The 19,393-nt window shown below is 48.1% G+C and overlaps 1 protein-coding gene across 1 annotated transcript; it reads left to right on the top strand.

Annotated features, from left to right (window-relative positions):
• The first annotated feature begins 947 nt into the window (after positions 1-947).
• LOC147105571 (zona pellucida sperm-binding protein 4-like) lies at positions 948-4,358 on the top strand. The gene is made up of 9 exons (XM_086010882.1): positions 948-1,308; positions 1,848-2,026; positions 2,184-2,281; positions 2,357-2,490; positions 2,575-2,764; positions 3,001-3,148; positions 3,292-3,364; positions 3,988-4,098; positions 4,171-4,358. The coding sequence occupies exons 1-9, from the start codon at positions 963-965 to the stop codon at positions 4,320-4,322; spliced, it is 1,431 nt and encodes a 476-aa protein (XP_085867008.1). The 5' UTR covers positions 948-962; the 3' UTR covers positions 4,323-4,358.
• The last annotated feature ends 15,035 nt before the right edge of the window (positions 4,359-19,393 follow it).

Raw genomic sequence — 19,393 nt, 5'->3', positions numbered from 1 at the left:
GAAAGTACCTCAACTGCACCTGAACTATTTCCTCTTTAAAGGCAGCCTATTGTTTATTACAGTTTTGCCTGCCAATCTTTGATTCCAGTTTACCCGGGCCAGATCCGTTCTCATCCCACTGAAATTGCATTTCCCCCTGTTAAACATTTTTACTCTAGATTGCTCCCTGTCCTTTTTCATAGCTAACCAAAACCTTCTGATACTATGATTACTGTTCCCTAAATGTTCACCTATTGAAACTTGCTCCACCTGACCAACCTCATTCCCCAGTCCGGAGTACAGTTATGTTGAAAGACTGAAGAAGCTGGCGTTGTTCTCCTTGGAGCAGAGAAAATTGAGAGGAGATTTGATAGAGGTGTTCAAATCCATGAGGAGTGTGGACAGAGTAGGTAGAGAGAAACTGTTCCCATTGGCAGAAGGGTGGAGAACCGGAGGACAGAAATTTAAGGTGATTGGCAAAAGAACCAAAGGCCACGTAAGAAAGACTTTTTTACGCAGCGAGTGGTTAAGATTTGGAATGTTCTCCCTGAAAGGGCGGTGGAGGCAGATTCAATCACAGCTTTGAAAAGGGAATTGGATAAGTATCTGAAGGGAAGAAATGTGCAGGGCTACGAGGGAAGGGCGGGGGAGTGGGACTGAAGTGCAGCCAAAAATCGAGGATCAGCCCCTTCAAATAATGGAAGAGGGGCTGCAACCTCTCACACTCCGCATAAACATGGACAATCTGGGTCTATGGGAACGAGACAAGTTCAGCCTTTCTTTATTGATGAACTGAAACAGAATATAAGGAAAGAAACATGTACCGCCTCTTAAAGAACAGACATTGTATTCAACCGATGTAAATTTAATCATACTTTACAACTTCAAATAAAGACACATCTATATTTTGTTAAAAAACACAGTTCCCTCTACTCAAGGAGCAGAAAACACAAGGCCCCAATATCTCCGTGTGCCCCGTGGGAATGCGGGTTCACATGGGGAGCCCGTGGGCCAATGAGACCATTCATTTACTGCGGGTTAAACAGGGGATAAAAAGGGGGAGTCGGGTCTACAGCCTCACTTATCTGGGAGCCTTGCTTGTTAGAATGGAGGGGCTGCGGGTTCTGGGCTTGTTCTTTGTTACAATCTGTTCATCTCAGCCGCCCTCTCTCCTCCTCCCCGCCGATCAATGTTGGCTGTCTCCCAAATTCCGCCAAGACTGCGGGTTTGGGGGAATTGAAGGCAGTGAGTGTGTGCGGAGAGGCTGCTGCTTTGATGCCGGGAGCCGGGATGTGCCGCCGTGTTTCTATTCACTCCACAATCTGCCAGGTGGGTGTATTCTCGGCTCGCCTATATTCTGGGCCAGGGCTTCCCAGGACCAGCCGCAATCCAACTGCACTGGGGATTCCCTGGACAGTATCCTCTCTCCTCCTGTCCTGAAACATCAGCTGGAGTCTCCAACCTCTCCAGTCCGGGAGCTGGCGGGTTTAGGAACCGTGTTCAGTTCTACAGTTTGAAAGTCTGATCATTGAGATCCTGACCCAGGATCTCTCCTTCCTTCTCTATGCGACTTGGGACTTCTGATGGTTGAATTGCGCCCCAGGATAGGAGGGCAGAGTGAAGATCAGTCCCTGGCTGGCACTGACCGGACAGGGTGTGGATTTGATGCCGGTCTTGTGTAACCAGTCCAGTAGGGATGGAGTTGGTGACCCGTCTCCATTAGATGGAGAATTGGGGTGTGGACGGGGAGAGAAGGAAACTAGAAGCTGGTGCTGCGCTGGGCGGAGTTTCTCCCCCTCCCGGTAACGGTTCCCTTGCCATTCCCCGTGCAGCAACTAACCGCCTTTCATTGACTCTCTCTCTTGCAGTGTGCACCAAGGATGGCCGGGTCCTGATCGCCATCTCCAAGGATTTGACGCTGCCTCCTGTAGACCTGACAACGGTCCATCTGAAGGATGGACACGGAGCGGAGTGCAGTCCGACCGTGGCCTCTGCAGACACTGTGCTCTTTCAGTTCGCAGTCACTGAGTGTGGCACTACTCAGCGGGTAGGTATTGTGGGCTGGGAGCCCCATCAATGGCTGTCAGTCGGGTGGGAAAGAGGGGGTCTAAAGGGCAATGGGGGCCCTTAAAGACACTACATGTGATAAGGCAATGGCAGACTTGCTCAATTTCTCTGTAATGATGGTCTTCTGTCTCTTGTAGCTGGACGGGGTGAACGCCGTCTATGAAACGGATGTGTTGGGTCAGTTTGAGATCTTGGATGGAGCTTTGGGATCGGTGACCCGGGACAGCCCCTTCAGGTGAGACTGGGAGCACATGGAGCGGGTAGAGAAGGTGAGGAGCTGAATTCTCCAGCCGTGTCCGTTCTCTTGCAGGCTCCATGTCCAGTGCAGTTACAAGGGGAGCCAGGAGTCTGAATTGCAGGTGAAGCCCAGAGTTTACAGCCTTTCTCCGCCACTGCCTGCCACTGAGGCCGGGATCCTGGTTCTGGAGCTGAGAATAGCGAGAGGTAGCGAGTGCTGCTGATGGTTAGTGTCCAACTTCAGGCTCTCTCTCCAAATAGTGGCCGTCCTTCATCGTCTTCTCTTTCCAGATGGTGGCTACCGGAGCTGGTACGTGGCCAGTGACTACCCGATCCTGAGTGTGCTCCGGGACCCCGTGTTTGTGGAGGTTCGAGTCCTGAACCGGAACGATCCGTCCCTTGTGCTGGTGCTCAATGACTGCTGGGCGACCCCCACCCCCGAGCCGCATTCGGGGCTCCGATGGGACCTCCTGGTGGGCAGGTAAGGCAGCGAGTGAGGGACCTTGGGGCAGGCTGGTGATTGGGGAGGGGGGCGACATGGACTGGGTGAAGGAACGGCCAATAATCAAACCAATCTGAGCTCCAGGTTGATGACTTGAATGGACTGGTTTCTTTATCTCGTCTAATCTCGGGACTTTGCTTTGATGTGCCGCTGTAACTCTGTAGTTGGGAGTTCCAGGTGCCCTCTCCATATAACCCGCTCTTTCTCTGTTCCAGGTGCCCCTTTACTGGAGACAATTACAAAACCCGCCTCCTCCCGGTAGACGCCGCTTCCCATTCGCCGTTCCCAACTCACCAGAATCGGTTTGTAGTCAGCACTTTCGCTTTCTGGGACCGAGTTTCGGGCCGGGCTCTGAGCGGGGAGGTGAGTTTCCTTCAGTCTTGGTTGAACTTGTTCCCTGGGTCTTGCTCACAGTGAGGAGGCCCCTGTTGACCCTTTGACTGTAGAAGCATGAATCTCCTGACTGGGAGCTGTGGCACTGACCAGACCGCACTGTCTCTTTCCAGGTTCACTTCCACTGCAGTGCTGAGGTTTGCTTCCCTTCCACCCGAGAGAACTGCACGGCTCCCTGCAGCCCCAGTAAGTAGCTGGGATCTGACTAGAAACTGAACCCTGATGGGGAAGGGTGGGTGTGGGGCATCTGGACACTGGGCTCACTCAGCAAGGGCCCAACAGTGGGCACAGGAGCAGTGTCCTCAATCTGCCCGCTCAACTCTATCCCAGTTAGTCTACAGCAGAATAGCAATCTGGCTCAGGGGCTCTGAGCACATCTTGCACTGGTTCTGAATGGAATCCACCTCTGGCCTTGAACATTGATCCAGCATCCTGCTGTCGCCAGGAGTTCCAGGGTGGAACTGAACCGATATCTGGGGGCGGGGAGACCTGGGCAATGTGTGTATGTCCAGTGTAACCGCTCGTCAAACTAGTGCTTAAAACGGGTCTCTTTCCCCAGGAGACCAGCCTGGCCATTGGACCCGTCAACGACTGCAAACTTTGCTGGGTTGATGCGGGACCTTCTGAGAATCAGCAGTGAATCTTAGTCTGACAGTGAAGGAACAGTGTTTAACTACAGTCCAATCTCTCCGGTACTCTCTGCCCGAGGGTTTTTGCATTGGGCCATCGGATTGTACACCTGATTCAGCGCTTCAGACAGCTGCACATTGAATTGCCCACCTTGAACTCTTGCCTCTTGTCTCCCCCAGAGAGGCGAAGAAGCGCCGATGACCGGGCTGGGTCCTTGGTGACCGCTGATGGAGCCATCATTTTCCTGGAAGATGAGAGATTGGCTGCTGGGATCCACCAGGAAGAGAAAGGTTAAGGAGGCCCCTGCCACTGTTTAGTGATGGAGTAACTGGTGCCCATCTAACCCTCCCTTCTCCCCACAGATGCTGCTGCTGATTCCCCCTCCCGTGTTCTTCCTGGAGCAGCGGTTGGGGTAGCTCTGCTCTCCGTGGCCCTGTTGGTCGGGACTGTTGCCATGTGGAAAATGGACCATCGCCTCAGGGTGGGCTCCGAGTGCAGCTCCATGGAACTGTAGATGTCTGTTGGACAATAAAACCCTGTTATACATGAACCCTGATCTTGTGTTCATAGAATCAGAGAATGGCCTCCTTCTGTGCTGTCACCATTGAGCCCGTGCCTGCTGTTTGCAAGAGCACTTCAGCTAGTCCCACTCCTCGGCCCTTTCCCTGTAGCCCTGCAATTTTTTTTTTTTTATTTGTTGCTTATCCAATTCCCTTTTGAAAGCCACGATTTAATCGGCCTCCTCCAACCTTTCGGGCAGTGCATTCCAGTTATTAACCACTCCGAGTAAAAAAAACAAAATGGTTTTTCTTCATGTCCCATTTGGTTCTTTTACAACTAACGTTCAATCTGTGTCCTCTGTCTCTGGCCCGTTCTGCCAATGGCGACAGTTCCCCTCTATCTACTGTCTCGACGCCTCATGCTTTTGAAAACCTCTCCAATCTGCTCTCAACCTTCTCTGCTCTCTGAAACTTCTCTGCTCTAAGAACCCCAGCTTCTCTCGCCATCCATGTAACTGACATCCTCATCCCTGGAATCATTCTTCCATGCACCCTCTCCTAGGGCCATCACATCATTCCCAAAGAGCGGTGCCCAGAATTGACACAATACTCCAGTTGAGGCCAACTGATGTTTTATAAAGGTTCATCATAACTTCCTTGATTTTGTACTCCATGCCACTGCTTGTAAAGCCCAGTATCCCATATGCTTTTTAATTGCTTTGTCAACCTGCCCTACCGCCTTCAATGATTTGTGCACACATACTCCCAGGTCTCTCTGTTCATGCAGCCACTTTATGATTGTACCCTTTAGTTTATATTGCCTGTCCTCGTTCTTCCCACCAAATGTTTCACTTTGCACGTTTGTTAAATTTCATCTGTCTGCCCATTGCACCAGCCTGGCTGTCTTGAAATCTATCACACACCTTTCCCTGCCCCTGTACTTGCTTAAACTTTGTTACATCACTAACTTTTACCCATTCCCATGAAGGGTCATCGACCTGAAACATTAACTCTGTTTCTCTCCACAGAGGCTGCCTGACCGGAGTATTTCCTGCTTTTATTAAACCACTAGTTGGGTTGTTTTGGGCCTCGCTAGACCAGTAGTGGAAAGCTCACTCCTGGTCTTCAACAGCTGCTGTGAACAACCTTCCAGCATCGGTTTGGAATCCAGTTCCAGTATCGATCAAAACTCCAGTCAATTCAATAAAGCAGTAGGGGGAGTATCAGCACATCAATTGAGGGTGGAGACGTCGTGGCCTTTCTTATCCTTACTGATCTGGAACTGTAGGAAGCGCTAATCCAGTCACCCCACTCAATGTGGGGTGTGATGCCCACAGTGCGGAGTGGAACTCCTGCACAAGAGGCTTTCCTCAATCACTGGTGTCTGCAGGAGCCTTTATTGTGGGGACAACCTCTACAGGAAGTCTGGGATTGAGGGAATAAATAGGATATTTCTCCACCTGAAGAAAGCCTGTGGCCCAGACAACATCAAAAATGAAATGCTCAAGTTCAGCAATATGGAGATGCAGGGTGCGGTACTCAAATTATTCAACATCATATTACGTTCAGGCTGTTTTCCCGATATCTGGTGCCAAGGACTAATCTCCCCCATATATAAAAGTGGAAACAAATCAGACCCAAATAACTACCGTGGCATCTGTGTCAACAGTTGTCTAGGGAAGTTATTCTGCAGTATTCTAAATAGTAGATTACTTGATTTTCTTAACAAACATAATATCCTCAGAAAAAACCAAATAGGCTTTCTTCCAAACACCGCACCGCCGACCATATCTATACCCTTCACACCCTCATTGAAAAACATATACACCAAACAAAAAATGGGAAAATATTCGCCTGTTTCATCGACTTCAAGAAAGCCTTTGACTCTATATGGCACGAAGGGCTCTATTATAAACTTCTTCAGTGTGGAATAGGGGGCAAAGTCTATGACCTTATTAAATCAATGTATCTGAAAAACAAATGCGGGGTCAAAATTGGAGACAAACGCACCGATTTCTTCACCCAGAGAAGAGGCGTCCGGCAGGGCTGCAATTTGAGCCCGACCCTGTTCAACATATACATAAATGAATTAGCAGACATGCTGGAGCAAAGCGAGTCACCAGGTCTCCGTCTCCTGGATGGGGAAGTGAAATCCCTGTTCTATGCGGATGACCTGGTTCTGCTGTCTCCCACAGAACAGGGATTACAGCAACAACTAGACCTACTCGACAAATACTGCCAAAATTGGGCTCTAACAGTAAATCTAAAGAAAACCAACATCATGATTTTTCAAAAAAGGCCCAGATGTCAGGAAAACAAATACCAGTTTACCCTCAGTGATACCACTATAGGACACACTATGAGCTACACCTACCTTGGTCGAACTATTACAGCATCAGGGAGCTTCAGCATAGCAGTGAATGCACTAAAAGAAAAAGCCCGAAGAGCCCTATATGCAAGAAAAAGAAAATTCTACAACATCCAAATCCCAATCAAAATCTGGCTCAAAATATTTGACAGCATAATCCTGCCCATTGCACTGTACGGTAGTGAAGTATGGGGCCCGCTAAATCACCAAAGCTACACTAAATGGGAAAAACACACAATAGAAGCCCTACATGCAGAATTCTGCCGAAGCATCCTTCGCACCCAAAGAAAAACGCCAACAAATGCATGCAGAGCCGAACTAGGCAGATACCCACTGATAATAAACATCCAAAAATGAGCACTAAACTTCCTAAATCACCTCAAATCTAGCTCCCCAGACACCCTTCATTTCAAAGCCTTTCAGACCCAAGAGCTAAACCCAGAAAAGAGTCCCCTGAGTCAGCTGCTACTGAAACTAAGTACTCAGCCGGACCCTGACCAGCCCCAGACCAACACAGCCGTCCAAACACCAATCCGAGTGAACCAAATCATTAAAAAATGCAAAGAAACCTACCTGGAACATTGGAACAAAATAACTGAAAGCCAAAGCAGATTAGAATGTTACCGGGCCCTAAAAAGAGAATATAAACTGGCAGACTACCTCACGACCATCAGAGACACAAAACAGAGACAGACCCTCACCAGGTACAGACTAAGCGACCACCAACTGGAAATTGAAAAAGGCAGATACAAGAAATCCTGGCAGCCTAGAGAGAATAGAATATGCGATCAATGTCTGGCCGGCGAGGTTGAAACAGAGATGCATTTCCTCCTAAAATGTGAAAAATTCAACACATCAAGAAACATATTATTCAACAAGCTAAGCCAAACAACCCCAAATTTCAAGGAATTGGATGACCTGTCAAAATTGAGATTAGTCCTAGGAGAAGGAGACAGACCATACCTTGGGGCCAAATATGTAACAACATGTCACCACCTGAGGACTGTTTAAAATTAAGACTGTTTAATATTAATATTGAACGTACCAAATGAAGTACAAAGACTGTTTAAAATTAATATTGTTTAAAAGTAATATTGTATGTAACCAACAAATGTCAAATCGATTGACACCCACAGAATGTTGGAAAACTGTACCTTTTTGCTATGTAAGCTTTGGCAATATGGTTCTCTGTAAACTTTCATGCCAATAAAGCATTTGAATTGGAATTGGAATTGGAATTGGATAAGGTAGGTCACTATCAATTGTCTAGTTTCAGTTGCTGAGAAACTAGTTTAGACAATACAGGATACTTTGAGTTTGACTTTGGAGAATCTGGAGTTAACAATGATCAGTCAGCAGAGATTTCCCAAAGCCAGGTGGTGCTTGAGCTGCTGCACAGAACTCTGACAGGAGTATTGATGAAAGAAATGCTCTGCTTTTCATTGATCTAGTTTCAAGATGTGACCTGAATTATGGGAAAGATGATGGTAACGGAACCAAAGCCACTGTGGCCCATGGTTAGTGGTAATGGGGCAGGGCCCATGTTTCACCCACTGACCGGTGCTGGTAGATCCATAGTGGGGACTGTGGGGCTTCTGCAAGACCCACAGCAATGATGCAGATTGAAAAATTTCAATCCAAGCCCCCCAAACTGGGACTGTGGGTAGAGGATGTTCTGGGCCATGGATTGTCCAGGATCATGGGTCAGCGGCACATTGGGTTCAATGTAGGGAAAGGTGACGTCTTGCATCTTCAATACATGGAAGGAGTGGAGAGCAGCTCCATGGGTCAGTAAATGTGGTCGAGCAAGAATCATGTTGGTGTCAAATACAAAGTTAGAATGTAATTCAGCTGCCTTGGTCCTTGGTCCCTCTTCATTGAACTCAACATGCCACTTAGAAAATAACAGGATTGTGCAGAGTCAATAGATCTGCGAAAGGGAAATCGTGTTTGACAAATCTGTTGGAGATTTTTGAGTTTGTAACGAGCAGCACAGTTAAGGGGGAATCTGTGGATGTGGTGCATTTGGTTTTTCAGCAGACATCTGATAGAGTGCCACACAAGGTTATTAAACATAAATAGGGTCCTTGGGATTGGGGGTAGTATACTAGCATGGATTGAGGATTGGTTAACACGAAACAGTAGGACTAAATGTGTCATTCTTGGGCTGGCAGGCTATAACTAGTGGGGTACCGCAGGGATCAGTGCTTGGGCCTCGGCCATTCACAATCTACATCAATGATTTGGATGAGGCGACCAAATATAATATATCCAAGTTTGCTGATCCAAAGCTTGGTGGGAATTGAAGTTGAGGGGATATAGACAGGCTAAGTGAGTGGGTGAGAACATGGCAAATGGAATATAATGTAGAGAAATGTGAAGTTAACCACTTTGGTAGGGGAAGAATAGAAAAGCAGAGCATTTTTTAAATGGTGAGAGATTGGGGAAATGTTGGTGTTCAGAGGGACCTGGGTGTCCTTTTAAACAAATCACTGAAAGTTAACATGCAGGAACAGCAAGCAATTAGGAAAGCAAATGGTATGTTGGCCTTTATTACAAGAGGATTTGAATATAAGAGTAAAGATGGCTTACTGCAATTATATAGGTCCCTGGTGAGACCACAGCTAGAGTATTGTGTACAGTTTTGGTCTCCTTTCCTAAAGAAGGATATACTTGCTATAGAGGGAGTGCAAGGAAGGTTCACCGGACTGGTTCCTGGGCTGGGGGTTGGTCATATGAGGAGAGTGAGTAGACTGGGACTATATTCCCTAGAGTTTAGAAGAATGAGGTGATCTCATTGAAACATATGAAATTCTTAGATTGACAGGCTAGATGCAGGGAGGATGTTTCCCCTGGCTGGGGCGTCTCGAACCAGTGGTCACAGTCTCGGAACAAGGGGTTGGCTATTTAGGACTGAGGAGGAGAAATGTCTTCACTCGGAGGGCGGTGAATCTTTGGCATTCTCCACCGCAGTGGGCTGTGGAGGCTCAGTCGGTGAGTGTATTCAAGACCGAGATCGCTGGATTTTTGACTAAGGGATATGGGGATAGTGCCGGAAAGTGGAGATGAGGTAGAAGATCAGCCGTGATCTTATTGAATGGCAGAGCAGGCTTGATGGGCCAAATGGCCTGCTCCTGCTACTATTATGTTCTGTTTTAAGAAAGGAAAATCGTGTTTGACAAATGTATAAGAATTCTTTGAGTATGTAACGAGCAGGCTGGATCAAGGGGATCCAGTAGATGTAGTGTATTTGGATTTCCAAAAGTCATTCAGTAAGGTGCCACATAAAAGGTTACTGCACAAGATAAGAGCTCACGGTGTTGAGGGTAATACTTTAGCATGGATAGAGGATTGGCTAACAGAAAAGGGTCAGGATAAATGGGTCATTTGCCAATTGGCAAACTAGCTAGTGGGGTGCCACACCATGAACGTGCTTTGCAAGGATAGTGGGCGGTGCAGGGCGCCATTGACTGCACGCATGTGGCACTGCGGGCACCGCAGAAGAATGCAGAGGTTTTCTGAAACCGCAAGGGGTTCTACTGCTTAATGTCCAGTTGGTGTGTGACTATAGACAGCTGGTACTTGCTGTCAATGACTGCTATCCTGGCAGCAGCCACGATGCTTCTATCCTGCGGCAGAGTGGTGTGCCAGAGCTTTTCCAGGCAGTGTAACAGCCAGGTGGTTGGCTCTGCGGAGACCAGGATTATCCACTGCACCTGGCTGATTACATCGCTCCATTACCCCAACACCCGTACTGAGCTGTGGTACAATGAGAGCCTTCTCGCCACCAGGAACATCATTGAGCAGACGATCGGCGTCCTCAAGCAACGGTTCTGCTGTCTGGACAACTCTGGAGGAGCCCTGCAGTACTCGCCTGAGCGAGTGTCTCCCTCTTCATAGTTGTTTGCTGCATTCTTCATAACCTGGCAATCCTCAGGACCCAGCCAATGCCATCAGGGATTGGTACACCACCGGAAGAGGAGGATGATCAGCAACAATGTTGAAACTGCAAGGGCCGTCCATCAACGGCTGATAACAAGACGCCGCTAGGCCCCTACTCAGGAAATGGTTTCTGGCATGGAGAACAACATGATCAAAAGCAACCCGCAATCCCTATAGCTGGCCAAGGCAGCAATGATTCCAAAGGCCAAACATGTACATTTTGAATACAACAACTTTTTGTTTTACAAACTGTGTCATTTATTCATGACAAACTAATAGAAACAAACACAACAAATCATTAATTAACATAACTGGTTCTCACAACCTGGAGGTAATGGTCAAAACACTAAACAAAAGTAATTACATGAACCTCGGCCTTTAATAAAAACATTACTAACATTTTGTCAGACCTCCTACTGTTTGCCCTTCGAGGGTGATCTCCTTCCCTTGGCCACTTGCCCCCTTCCCAACCTACTGCTCCTCCAGAATGGGGCCCCAGTGGCTGCAGCACGCTGGTGGAAGGCTGCTGCTTGTCAGATCCTGAGACTTCAGATGCCCTTGAAGGACGGCCTCGACCAGCTCTGGGCCTGGGGGGCTCGGCTGCAGACTGCACCAACTCTGCATAGGCAGCAGCAGTCTGGGCTACAGCTGGTGGCAAGTGCAATGGGGAAGTGCCAGTGGTGGGAGCAGGAATGCTGTCATCCTGAGAGAGGACAGCACCTCCCTGCTTGACCAACACACTGGCACTCCCACGGGGCAGCACTTCAGCATCTGGAGCAATCTGCTGGAGCACAGAATGCTGGCCTGCTGCGGTACCGTGAGAGCCCCGGGTCAATGTGTCCGAACCAGCGATGATGGCAGCAGTCAGTGCTTGCGTGGCCTCAATCTGAGACTGCAGGAGAGCAGTCCGAGATTGGATCACGGCGGCCAGTGACTGAATTGCAGCACTAAGCAGAACTTGTGTTTGCCTGTGCTGTAGCGGAGTGCTCCACACTCCTTGCCAGTGCATCAATGCTTTGGGGCACCCTTCCCACTGCACCCATGAGCTGAGTGTGCCTGTCCACCGCCTGGGGGTTCATTTCAATGATGAGCCGCTCCTCCTCTGCGTCCAGTGCAGCAGGACTCGTTGGCCTGCACTCCCTCTGGGGAGAAGGACACCGAGCTTCCCTACCCCCATTGCATTGCTGCAGCCTGCTGGGTCCCAGAGCTTCACCTTCATCAGACCCTTCACCCCTGCTCTCCTCCAGGGAAGATGTGGTCCCAGTGTGGACATGGGCTTCCTTGGGAGAGGGTGGCGCTGAGGCTCCGGCTTCCTCTTCCTCCTCGCCTATGGCTTCACTCCCACTAGCAGCTTGAGGGCCCGTCTCCTCAGCTGGTGAATCACCATCTGAAAACAGGGAGGTACAAGAGTGGCTTTAGCGTCAGGACAGGGGGGCAGTAAGGGAGGAAGGAGTGCAGCGATTTAGTAAGTTGGATTGAAAGTGTCAAAGGCTGGTGTTGTGAGGGACAAGTGGAATGAGAGAGGAGAGAAAGCTGATGACCTTACCATTGCTGTCCCGAACGGGGTCAACCTCTCCATGGGTGATGGGACTGATCACCTGGATTGCCACAATCCTGTGGACGCACACCTCAAGATCGCTGAGTGGTTGCAGCTGAGGTGGCCCTCCACCTGTCTGTTGCTGCTGTGGCCTGTTAGGACATAGCTTGGCCTGCAAGAAAAATGACGGTGTCTGAGTAAATGTGCAGCCATGGTCTTGCCTGTTGTGCCTCCCATAGTTGAATAGCCCTCAATGTGTGCAAGGTGTGGAATGTGCGTGTGTGTTTTATGAAATGGCCATAGGTCTTGGTTGAGTGTTGGACATTGGGGTTTTAAGACCCTCTGGCCATAGAGTGAGGTTGAGATGGAGGGATGGAGAGGTATTGAACAACAGCCACTCACCCTGAACACCCGAGTGAGGTCGTTGAACTTTTTGCGACATTGGATGTGGGTCCTGGTCACCATGCTCCTGGAGGAGACGTGATGAGCCACCTCCCTCCAGACTCTTCTGTAGTCACGCGGCAATAGCCTCCTCCCACTCTCAGGCTGCAGTATAGCTCTTCTGCACTCCACCGCACCAATCAGAGCCTCCAATCACTGAAGCGCTGAGCTCGTTCTCTTACCCTCTCCATAGTCCTTGGCTGAAAAGTTTAGGCACAGGTCTGTCCAGGCCGAGATTCAAGCCTGCAATGAGCAGCGTGTGGCTGGAGAGTGTGGTGTATGTGCCTTTAAGAGCAATTATGGTGTATGTGCCTTTAAGAGCGCCAGGTGTGGGTAATGCCGGTAATTGCCACTTGGGCTATATAAGCCTGTGTATTGTGTATATCCTTTAGAAACCCCCCCCCCCCCAGACTTGCTTAGTAAATACCTATGAACCAACTCCTGTCTTCAGTGTCTTTATCTACACACGGACACTACAGTGGCGACGAAGTGGAAACGGACTTACCTGCAATTCGGCAGCACCTCAAGGACATCGATTCCTCCAGCGTCTAGAAGACTCAAGGAAGTAAAAGAAACTGTGGTTTCACCAGCTGGCCAAGCTGGTGACAGGTACTGCGCTAATCCTTCCTGGGCGTCAGGCTGGAGCTCCAGCGGCGGGCTCTACAGCTGAGACAGGCAGCGAAATCAGAGGCAAGCAATAACGGACTGGGAGGGTGCACTCGAGAGACGGCCGGCGCGGCAAGCAGGTCAGCGTTTAGCCCTCCATTGGGAACGAGTCTCCAACAGTGAATAAACGGAAACCACAGTAAAACAGCGTTGTTATCGGTGGCAGCGGCGAGAAAGCGCGGGAAGCGCCATATCGTTGCTACAGAGAGAAGAAAAAAGCGCGGGAAGCACCATATCTTTTCTGAAATGCCTAAATCTGGTAATATTGAGGCTTTTGATGGCGAAATAGAAGATTGGACCACATACGTGGAAAGAGTAGAGGTTTATTGCACTGCAAATGGAATAACAGATGAAAAAAAAGCTTCAGTACTTCTGAACTTAATGGGCGCGAAGACATACAGACTGTTACGAAATTTAATCACTCCAGCCAAACCAAAGGACAAGACTTTTAAAGAAATTGTTGATACCCTGCAGGAGCATTTAAACCCAACACCGCTGCTGATAGCGGAACGATTCAAGTTCTTCAAGACAAATCAACACGAGAATGAAAGTAACGCTAATTACCTAAACGAATTAAGAAAGCTATCAAAGTACTGCCAATTCGGAGCAGGACTATCGGATTATCTTCGAGACAAATTTGTTTGCGGTCTCTTAAGTGAAGGAACACAAAAAAGACTGCTTTCTGAAAAAGATTTAACATTGGACAAAGCTTTCAGTATGACTGTATCATACGAAGCAGCAGCAAAAGGAGCTGCAGAGATACAACAAGAGACACAGGACTTCGGCACCCATAAAATGACACAGGAGTTCGGAAGATGTTATCGCTGCGGCAGATCCACCCATAACCAGAGGGACTGCTGGTTCAAGGGCAAAGCATGCAGGCAATGTGGTAAGATTGGACACATTGCACGGGTATGCCAATCTGGACAAAATAAATCCACTGACAGAAAACAAAAAATCAATAAAGAAAAGTACAGGAAGGTACAAATGATGACGGACAATAGCTCCGAAGACCAGAATAGCGATAGCGACTCCGGAAACAAGAGACTAAGCTGTCTCAAATTACATAATGTACTTGCCAAAGAGGATTACCAAACCATTTGGGTTACCCTCACAATAGCAGGGTCCCCAGTTAAAATGGAGCTAGATACAGGATCAGCTCTAACCGTAATAAATCGACGAGATTACGAGAGGCTATTTTCGCATATACCTCTAAAAGACACATCCATTATCTTAAAAACATATACGGGGCAGAAAGTCTACCCCAAAGGAAAAATAAGGGTGCCTGTGGTATACAACGGCAAAGAAATACAAAAGTTGTATTTATACATTCTACAAGATGGTGGTCCACCGTTGTTGGGACGTGAATGGATAAGGAAGATACGTTTAGACTGGCACTCCATTCAGGCACTGACGGTGACCAGTAAGGAAAAAAACAATGATGACATCATACCTGAACGATTAAAAGACATCTTGGCCAACGCCAAAGAAGTGTTTCAAGAGAAACTAGGAACCTTGAAAGGCATCACCGCCTCAATAAAAGTGGAAGATACAGCAATTCCAAACTTTTTTAAGGCAAGACCGGTGCCATACGCAATACGTCCGGCAGTCGAGGCAGAGCTGGAGAATTTGGAAAAGGCAGGCGTATTATCCAAAATAGATTGGAGCGAATGGGCAACACCCATTGTTCCAGTCATGAAAAAAACATTGAAAAATAACTCTGAGGAACAGAAAAAAATTCACATCTGTGGGGACTTTAAGGCGACTGTAAACCCGGTCCTTCACACGGTACAGTATCCTCTTCCGAGGATAGAAGATATTTTCGCCTCACTATCCGGAGGGAAACGTTTCACAAAAATTGACTTGGCACAGGCATATCTACAGATGGAGGTTGAGGAGACCTCTAAAAAGTATCTCACAATAAACACACACAAAGGCCTGTACCAGTACAATCGACTGGTTTTTGGAATAGCATCAGCTCCAGCTATCTGGCAAAGAGCTATGGAGCAAGTCCTGCAAGGGATTCCGGGGACTCAATGCTACCTAGACGACATCCTTATAACAGGAGAAAATGACAACGAGCACCTTGCCAATTTGGAGCAGGTGCTCACTAGGCTGAAAGAACGGGGCCTACGAGCAAATCGCCCCAAGTGCGAATTTTTCCAAAATCAGATATCATATTGTGGCCACATAATTAATAAGGAAGGGTTGCATAAGTCACCTGAAAAAATTGAAGCAGTTATAAAAGCCCCAGCACCTGAAAATGTTTCACAATTAAGGTCATTCCTGGGATTAATAAATGACTATCATAAATTTTTACCGAACTTATCAACTATTCTACACCCTCTTAATGATCTTCTACAGACAGGAGTGATTTGGAAATGGAACGAAGACTGTAAACGTGCCTTCCATAAATGTAAAGACTTAATCACATCCGAGAAAATTTTGGCTCATTACAACCCATCACTACCAATCAGACTGGCGTGCGATGCATCCCCTTACGGCATAGGAGCGGTATTGTCCCATAGATTCCCTGATGGCTCGGAACGGCCGATAGCTTTTGCGTCACGCTCATTGAACTCAGCTGAGCGTAACTATGCCCAGATAGACAGGGAAGCACTCAGCCTGGTATGGGGAGTGAAGAAATTCAACCATTACCTACACGGACAAAAATTTACCTTGCTGACTGACCATCAACCCCTCATCTCCATATTCAACCCTAAAAAAGGTGTCCCCATTATGACGGCACAAAGACTACAGAGGTGGTCCCTTTTTCTAGGGGCACACCAATACAACATTGAATACAAAGGGTCAAAACAGCATGGGAATGCTGACGGTTTATCACGCCTACCGTTGCCAACGATAGAAGAGGCACCTACAGTAGACCCAGTAGAGATATTCCACTCTACCATAGTGGAATGTCTACCGGTGACAAATTCTGCCATTGAAAGGGAGACAAGAAATGACCCTACTCTCTCACGGGTCTACGATTTAACAGTGAAGGGATGGCCAGCACATGGCGAACCACTGTTGCCAGCATTCTCGCAAAGAAGAGAACAGCTGTCAGTGTGCCGAGGAACCTTGATGTGTGGATCCAGAGTGGTGATACCACCCAACCTCCAGGATAAAGTGCTAAAGGAGCTTCACGAGGGGCATCTGGGTGGAGTGAAAATGAAGAACCTAGCTAGGGCGTTTGTATGGTGGCCAGGTATCGATGGAGACATCGAAGACATGACCAAGAGCTGCCTAGGATGCCAGAAGGTCCAAAATGCTCCGCCACAGGCCCCTCTACATCCATGGGAGTGGCCCTCATCTCCCTGGCAAAGGGTGCACATCGACTTTGCTGGTCCATTTATGGACTCAATGTTCTTAATCGCAGTTGATGCACACTCCAAGTGGCCGGAGGTAATAAAGATGTCCTCCACCACCACGGAAAAAACCATCACAGTATTAAGGACCATATTTGCCAGGAATGGGCTGCCGGAGCAGATACGTTCTGATAATGGACCGCAATTTGTGTCCGAAGAATTCAGAAAGTTCTTAAAGAACAATGGGGTAAAGCACTACACGTCCGCCCCATACCATCCCGCCACCAATGGATTGGCTGAAAGGTTTGTCCAGACCTTCAAGAAGGCCATCAAGGCCATGGGTAATGAAGACATAAAACTTCAGCACAAGGTGGATAACTTCTTATTTGCATATAGGAATGCAACACATATGGTTACTAACCAAACTCCCGCCATGATGTTCTACAATAGAAACCTAAGATGCCGGCTGGATTTGGTCAAGCCCAACATCCGAAGGGACGTGGAGAACCGGCAGTTTCAGGGCATGAATGAAAGGCCAACTAGGGCCTTCCAGATAGGCCAACCGGTTTTGGCCCGGGACTACCGTACCGAGAAATGGCAGCCTGGAACTATCTGCACACGATTAGGACCACTGATGTATACCGTGGACATCGGAGACAGCATAATAAGGCGCCATGCTGACCAAATCATCAAGTCATCCGAAAAGGGACAACCTACACCACCACTCTATACATCTAACGATGAAGTAGAGATACCCATATCTACCTCCGATCCGGTGATACTGGAGCCCGATGAACCCGACACTGGCCTTCAAGCCGAATCAGCCTTGCCAGAAGAACCTACTACACCACCAGAAACTACTACACCCCCGAGGCGTTATCCGGACCGAGTCAGGAAGCCTCCTGAGAGACTAACTTATAATTAATTAATACAGCAATGTATATTATTTTGCATATAACATGTAATTAATAATTACTTAAAATATGATGTACTAGTTAGCTAGAAGGGGAGGAATTGTGGTGTATGTGCCTTTAAGAGCAATTATGGTGTATGTGCCTTTAAGAGCCCCAGGTGTGCGTAATGCCGGTAATTGCCACTTGGGCTATATAAGCCTGTGTATTGTGTATATCCTTTAGAACCCCCCCCCCCCCCCCCCCAGACTTGCTTAGTAAATACCTATGAAACAACTCCTGTCTTCAGTGTCTTTATCTACACACGGACACTACAGAGAGCAAGATCCACCCTCCCCTTTAAGAACTGGCCGGTGCCAGTGTGTCTGTGTTCCATTGCTACCTGACATCACCTGCGCTTCACCCGCGCTCTGAGTTAGCGCCTCGCTCCTCGGCCTTTGCGCCTTAAGACAGGTGTGTAGCACCTGATTTAGCGCTCCAATCACCTCCAGGGGTGATAAACACCAAGTTTCCAGTCGGAGGCGATAATTAGCGCCAGGCGCTAAACTTTGGGCCCGGCCGATAATTGAGCCCCAAACGGGGCGACACTGAATTTCTCCCCCTAAATCTATCAGGTGACAATGAGCACCCTTATCTCACCCCAACTGTTGATCCAAACCATTCCGCTAGTTCCCTGTCCACTCCAGCGCACACAGGGACTTCTGGGAGATGTTCTCTCGCAGTCTGACAAGTTTCTCAGGAACACCGAACATCCACAAGGCATGCCAGAGACCTTATCGCCACACACGGTCAAAGGCCTGCTGTGTGATAACTTTGGGAAGGGCCTTGGGACGTGTTGCTGCGTTAAGGCGCTATATAAATGCAAGTTGTTGTTGTAAAGTGGATATTGTGTTCTGTAAATTTCTCCGAACCATGTCTCTTGTACAGTGGACATCACTCACAATCTACGGACACAAATGACTGTAAACCGTATAATAGGTTATTGGGAGGTGGCAGTAAACCCAGGGGCCCCGCCGTGCTCTGTTACATTTTCCGGGGTCTACAAGTTTCAGTCCTACATTTCAGAATGAACATTGCATCAACCAGATTCTGGCCACGGCTGGAATTCCATTCAGCCACGGGCCAGGGCTTGTACCATGGCAGGTGTTGCTGACATTGTCATTTCCATTTGGACTAGTGATGCACCCTCTGATTCTCAGAGCCTTTAACAGGAGGAGTTTGAACAGGGATCTGTCCACTACAGGGATCACACCGAGACCATTCCAGGAGATGGGATCTCTGGGGGAGTTTGAAAAGATATCCTTCCACTACACTGGGGTTATAAGGAGACAGCAGGATTAAAGGGGCAGTGACAGCTTGGAAACTAAATTGGCTATGAGACAGAAAGCAGAGAGTAGTGGTGAAGGGATATTTATCAGACTGGAGGGAGGTTTACAGTGGTGTCCCCCAGGGGGCGGTATTGGGACCACTGCTCTTCTTGAGATCTATTACTGACCTGGACTTGGGTAAAGGAGGCATCATTTCAGAGTTTGCAGATGACACCAAACTCAGAAATGTAGTAAACAGTGAGGAGGATAGTGACAGACTTCAGGAGGACAGAGAGAGATTGGTGAAATGGGCAGACACATGGCAGATGACATTTAATGCAGAGAAGTGTGAAGTGTTTCATTTTAGGAGGAAAAATGAGCAGAGGCAATATGGACTAAATGGTATCGTTTTAAAGGAATGCAGGAACAGAGAGATCTGGGGGTGTACGTACACGAATCTTTGAAGTTCATATGGCTCTTAAAAATCCTTTGCTTTATAAATAAAGGGACAAAGTAAAGGAAGTAATGGTAAAGCTTCAAAAATCACTGGTTAGGCCTTAGCTGTAGTATTGCATCCAGTAATGGGCACCGCACTTTAGGAAGGA

This window comes from Somniosus microcephalus, chromosome 17 (genome assembly GCF_052327205.1).
Source record: "Somniosus microcephalus isolate GS21.2 chromosome 17, FLI_Smic_1.0, whole genome shotgun sequence".
NCBI classification, from domain to species: Eukaryota; Metazoa; Chordata; class Chondrichthyes; order Squaliformes; family Somniosidae; genus Somniosus; species Somniosus microcephalus.
The sequence above is the reverse complement of the archived record's forward strand: the minus strand, read 5'-3'. Positions and strand labels throughout refer to the sequence as shown.

Coding starts and splice junctions, on each gene's coding strand:
- LOC147105571 (XM_086010882.1), top strand. CDS start 963: ATGCGGGTTCACATGGGGAGCCCGTGGGCCAATGAGACCATTCATTTA. Junction 2,491..2,574: donor GGAGCTGAGAATAGCGAGAG/GTAGCGAGTGCT, acceptor TTCTCTTTCCAG/ATGGTGGCTACCGGAGCTGG. Junction 2,765..3,000: donor TGGGACCTCCTGGTGGGCAG/GTAAGGCAGCGA, acceptor TCTCTGTTCCAG/GTGCCCCTTTACTGGAGACA.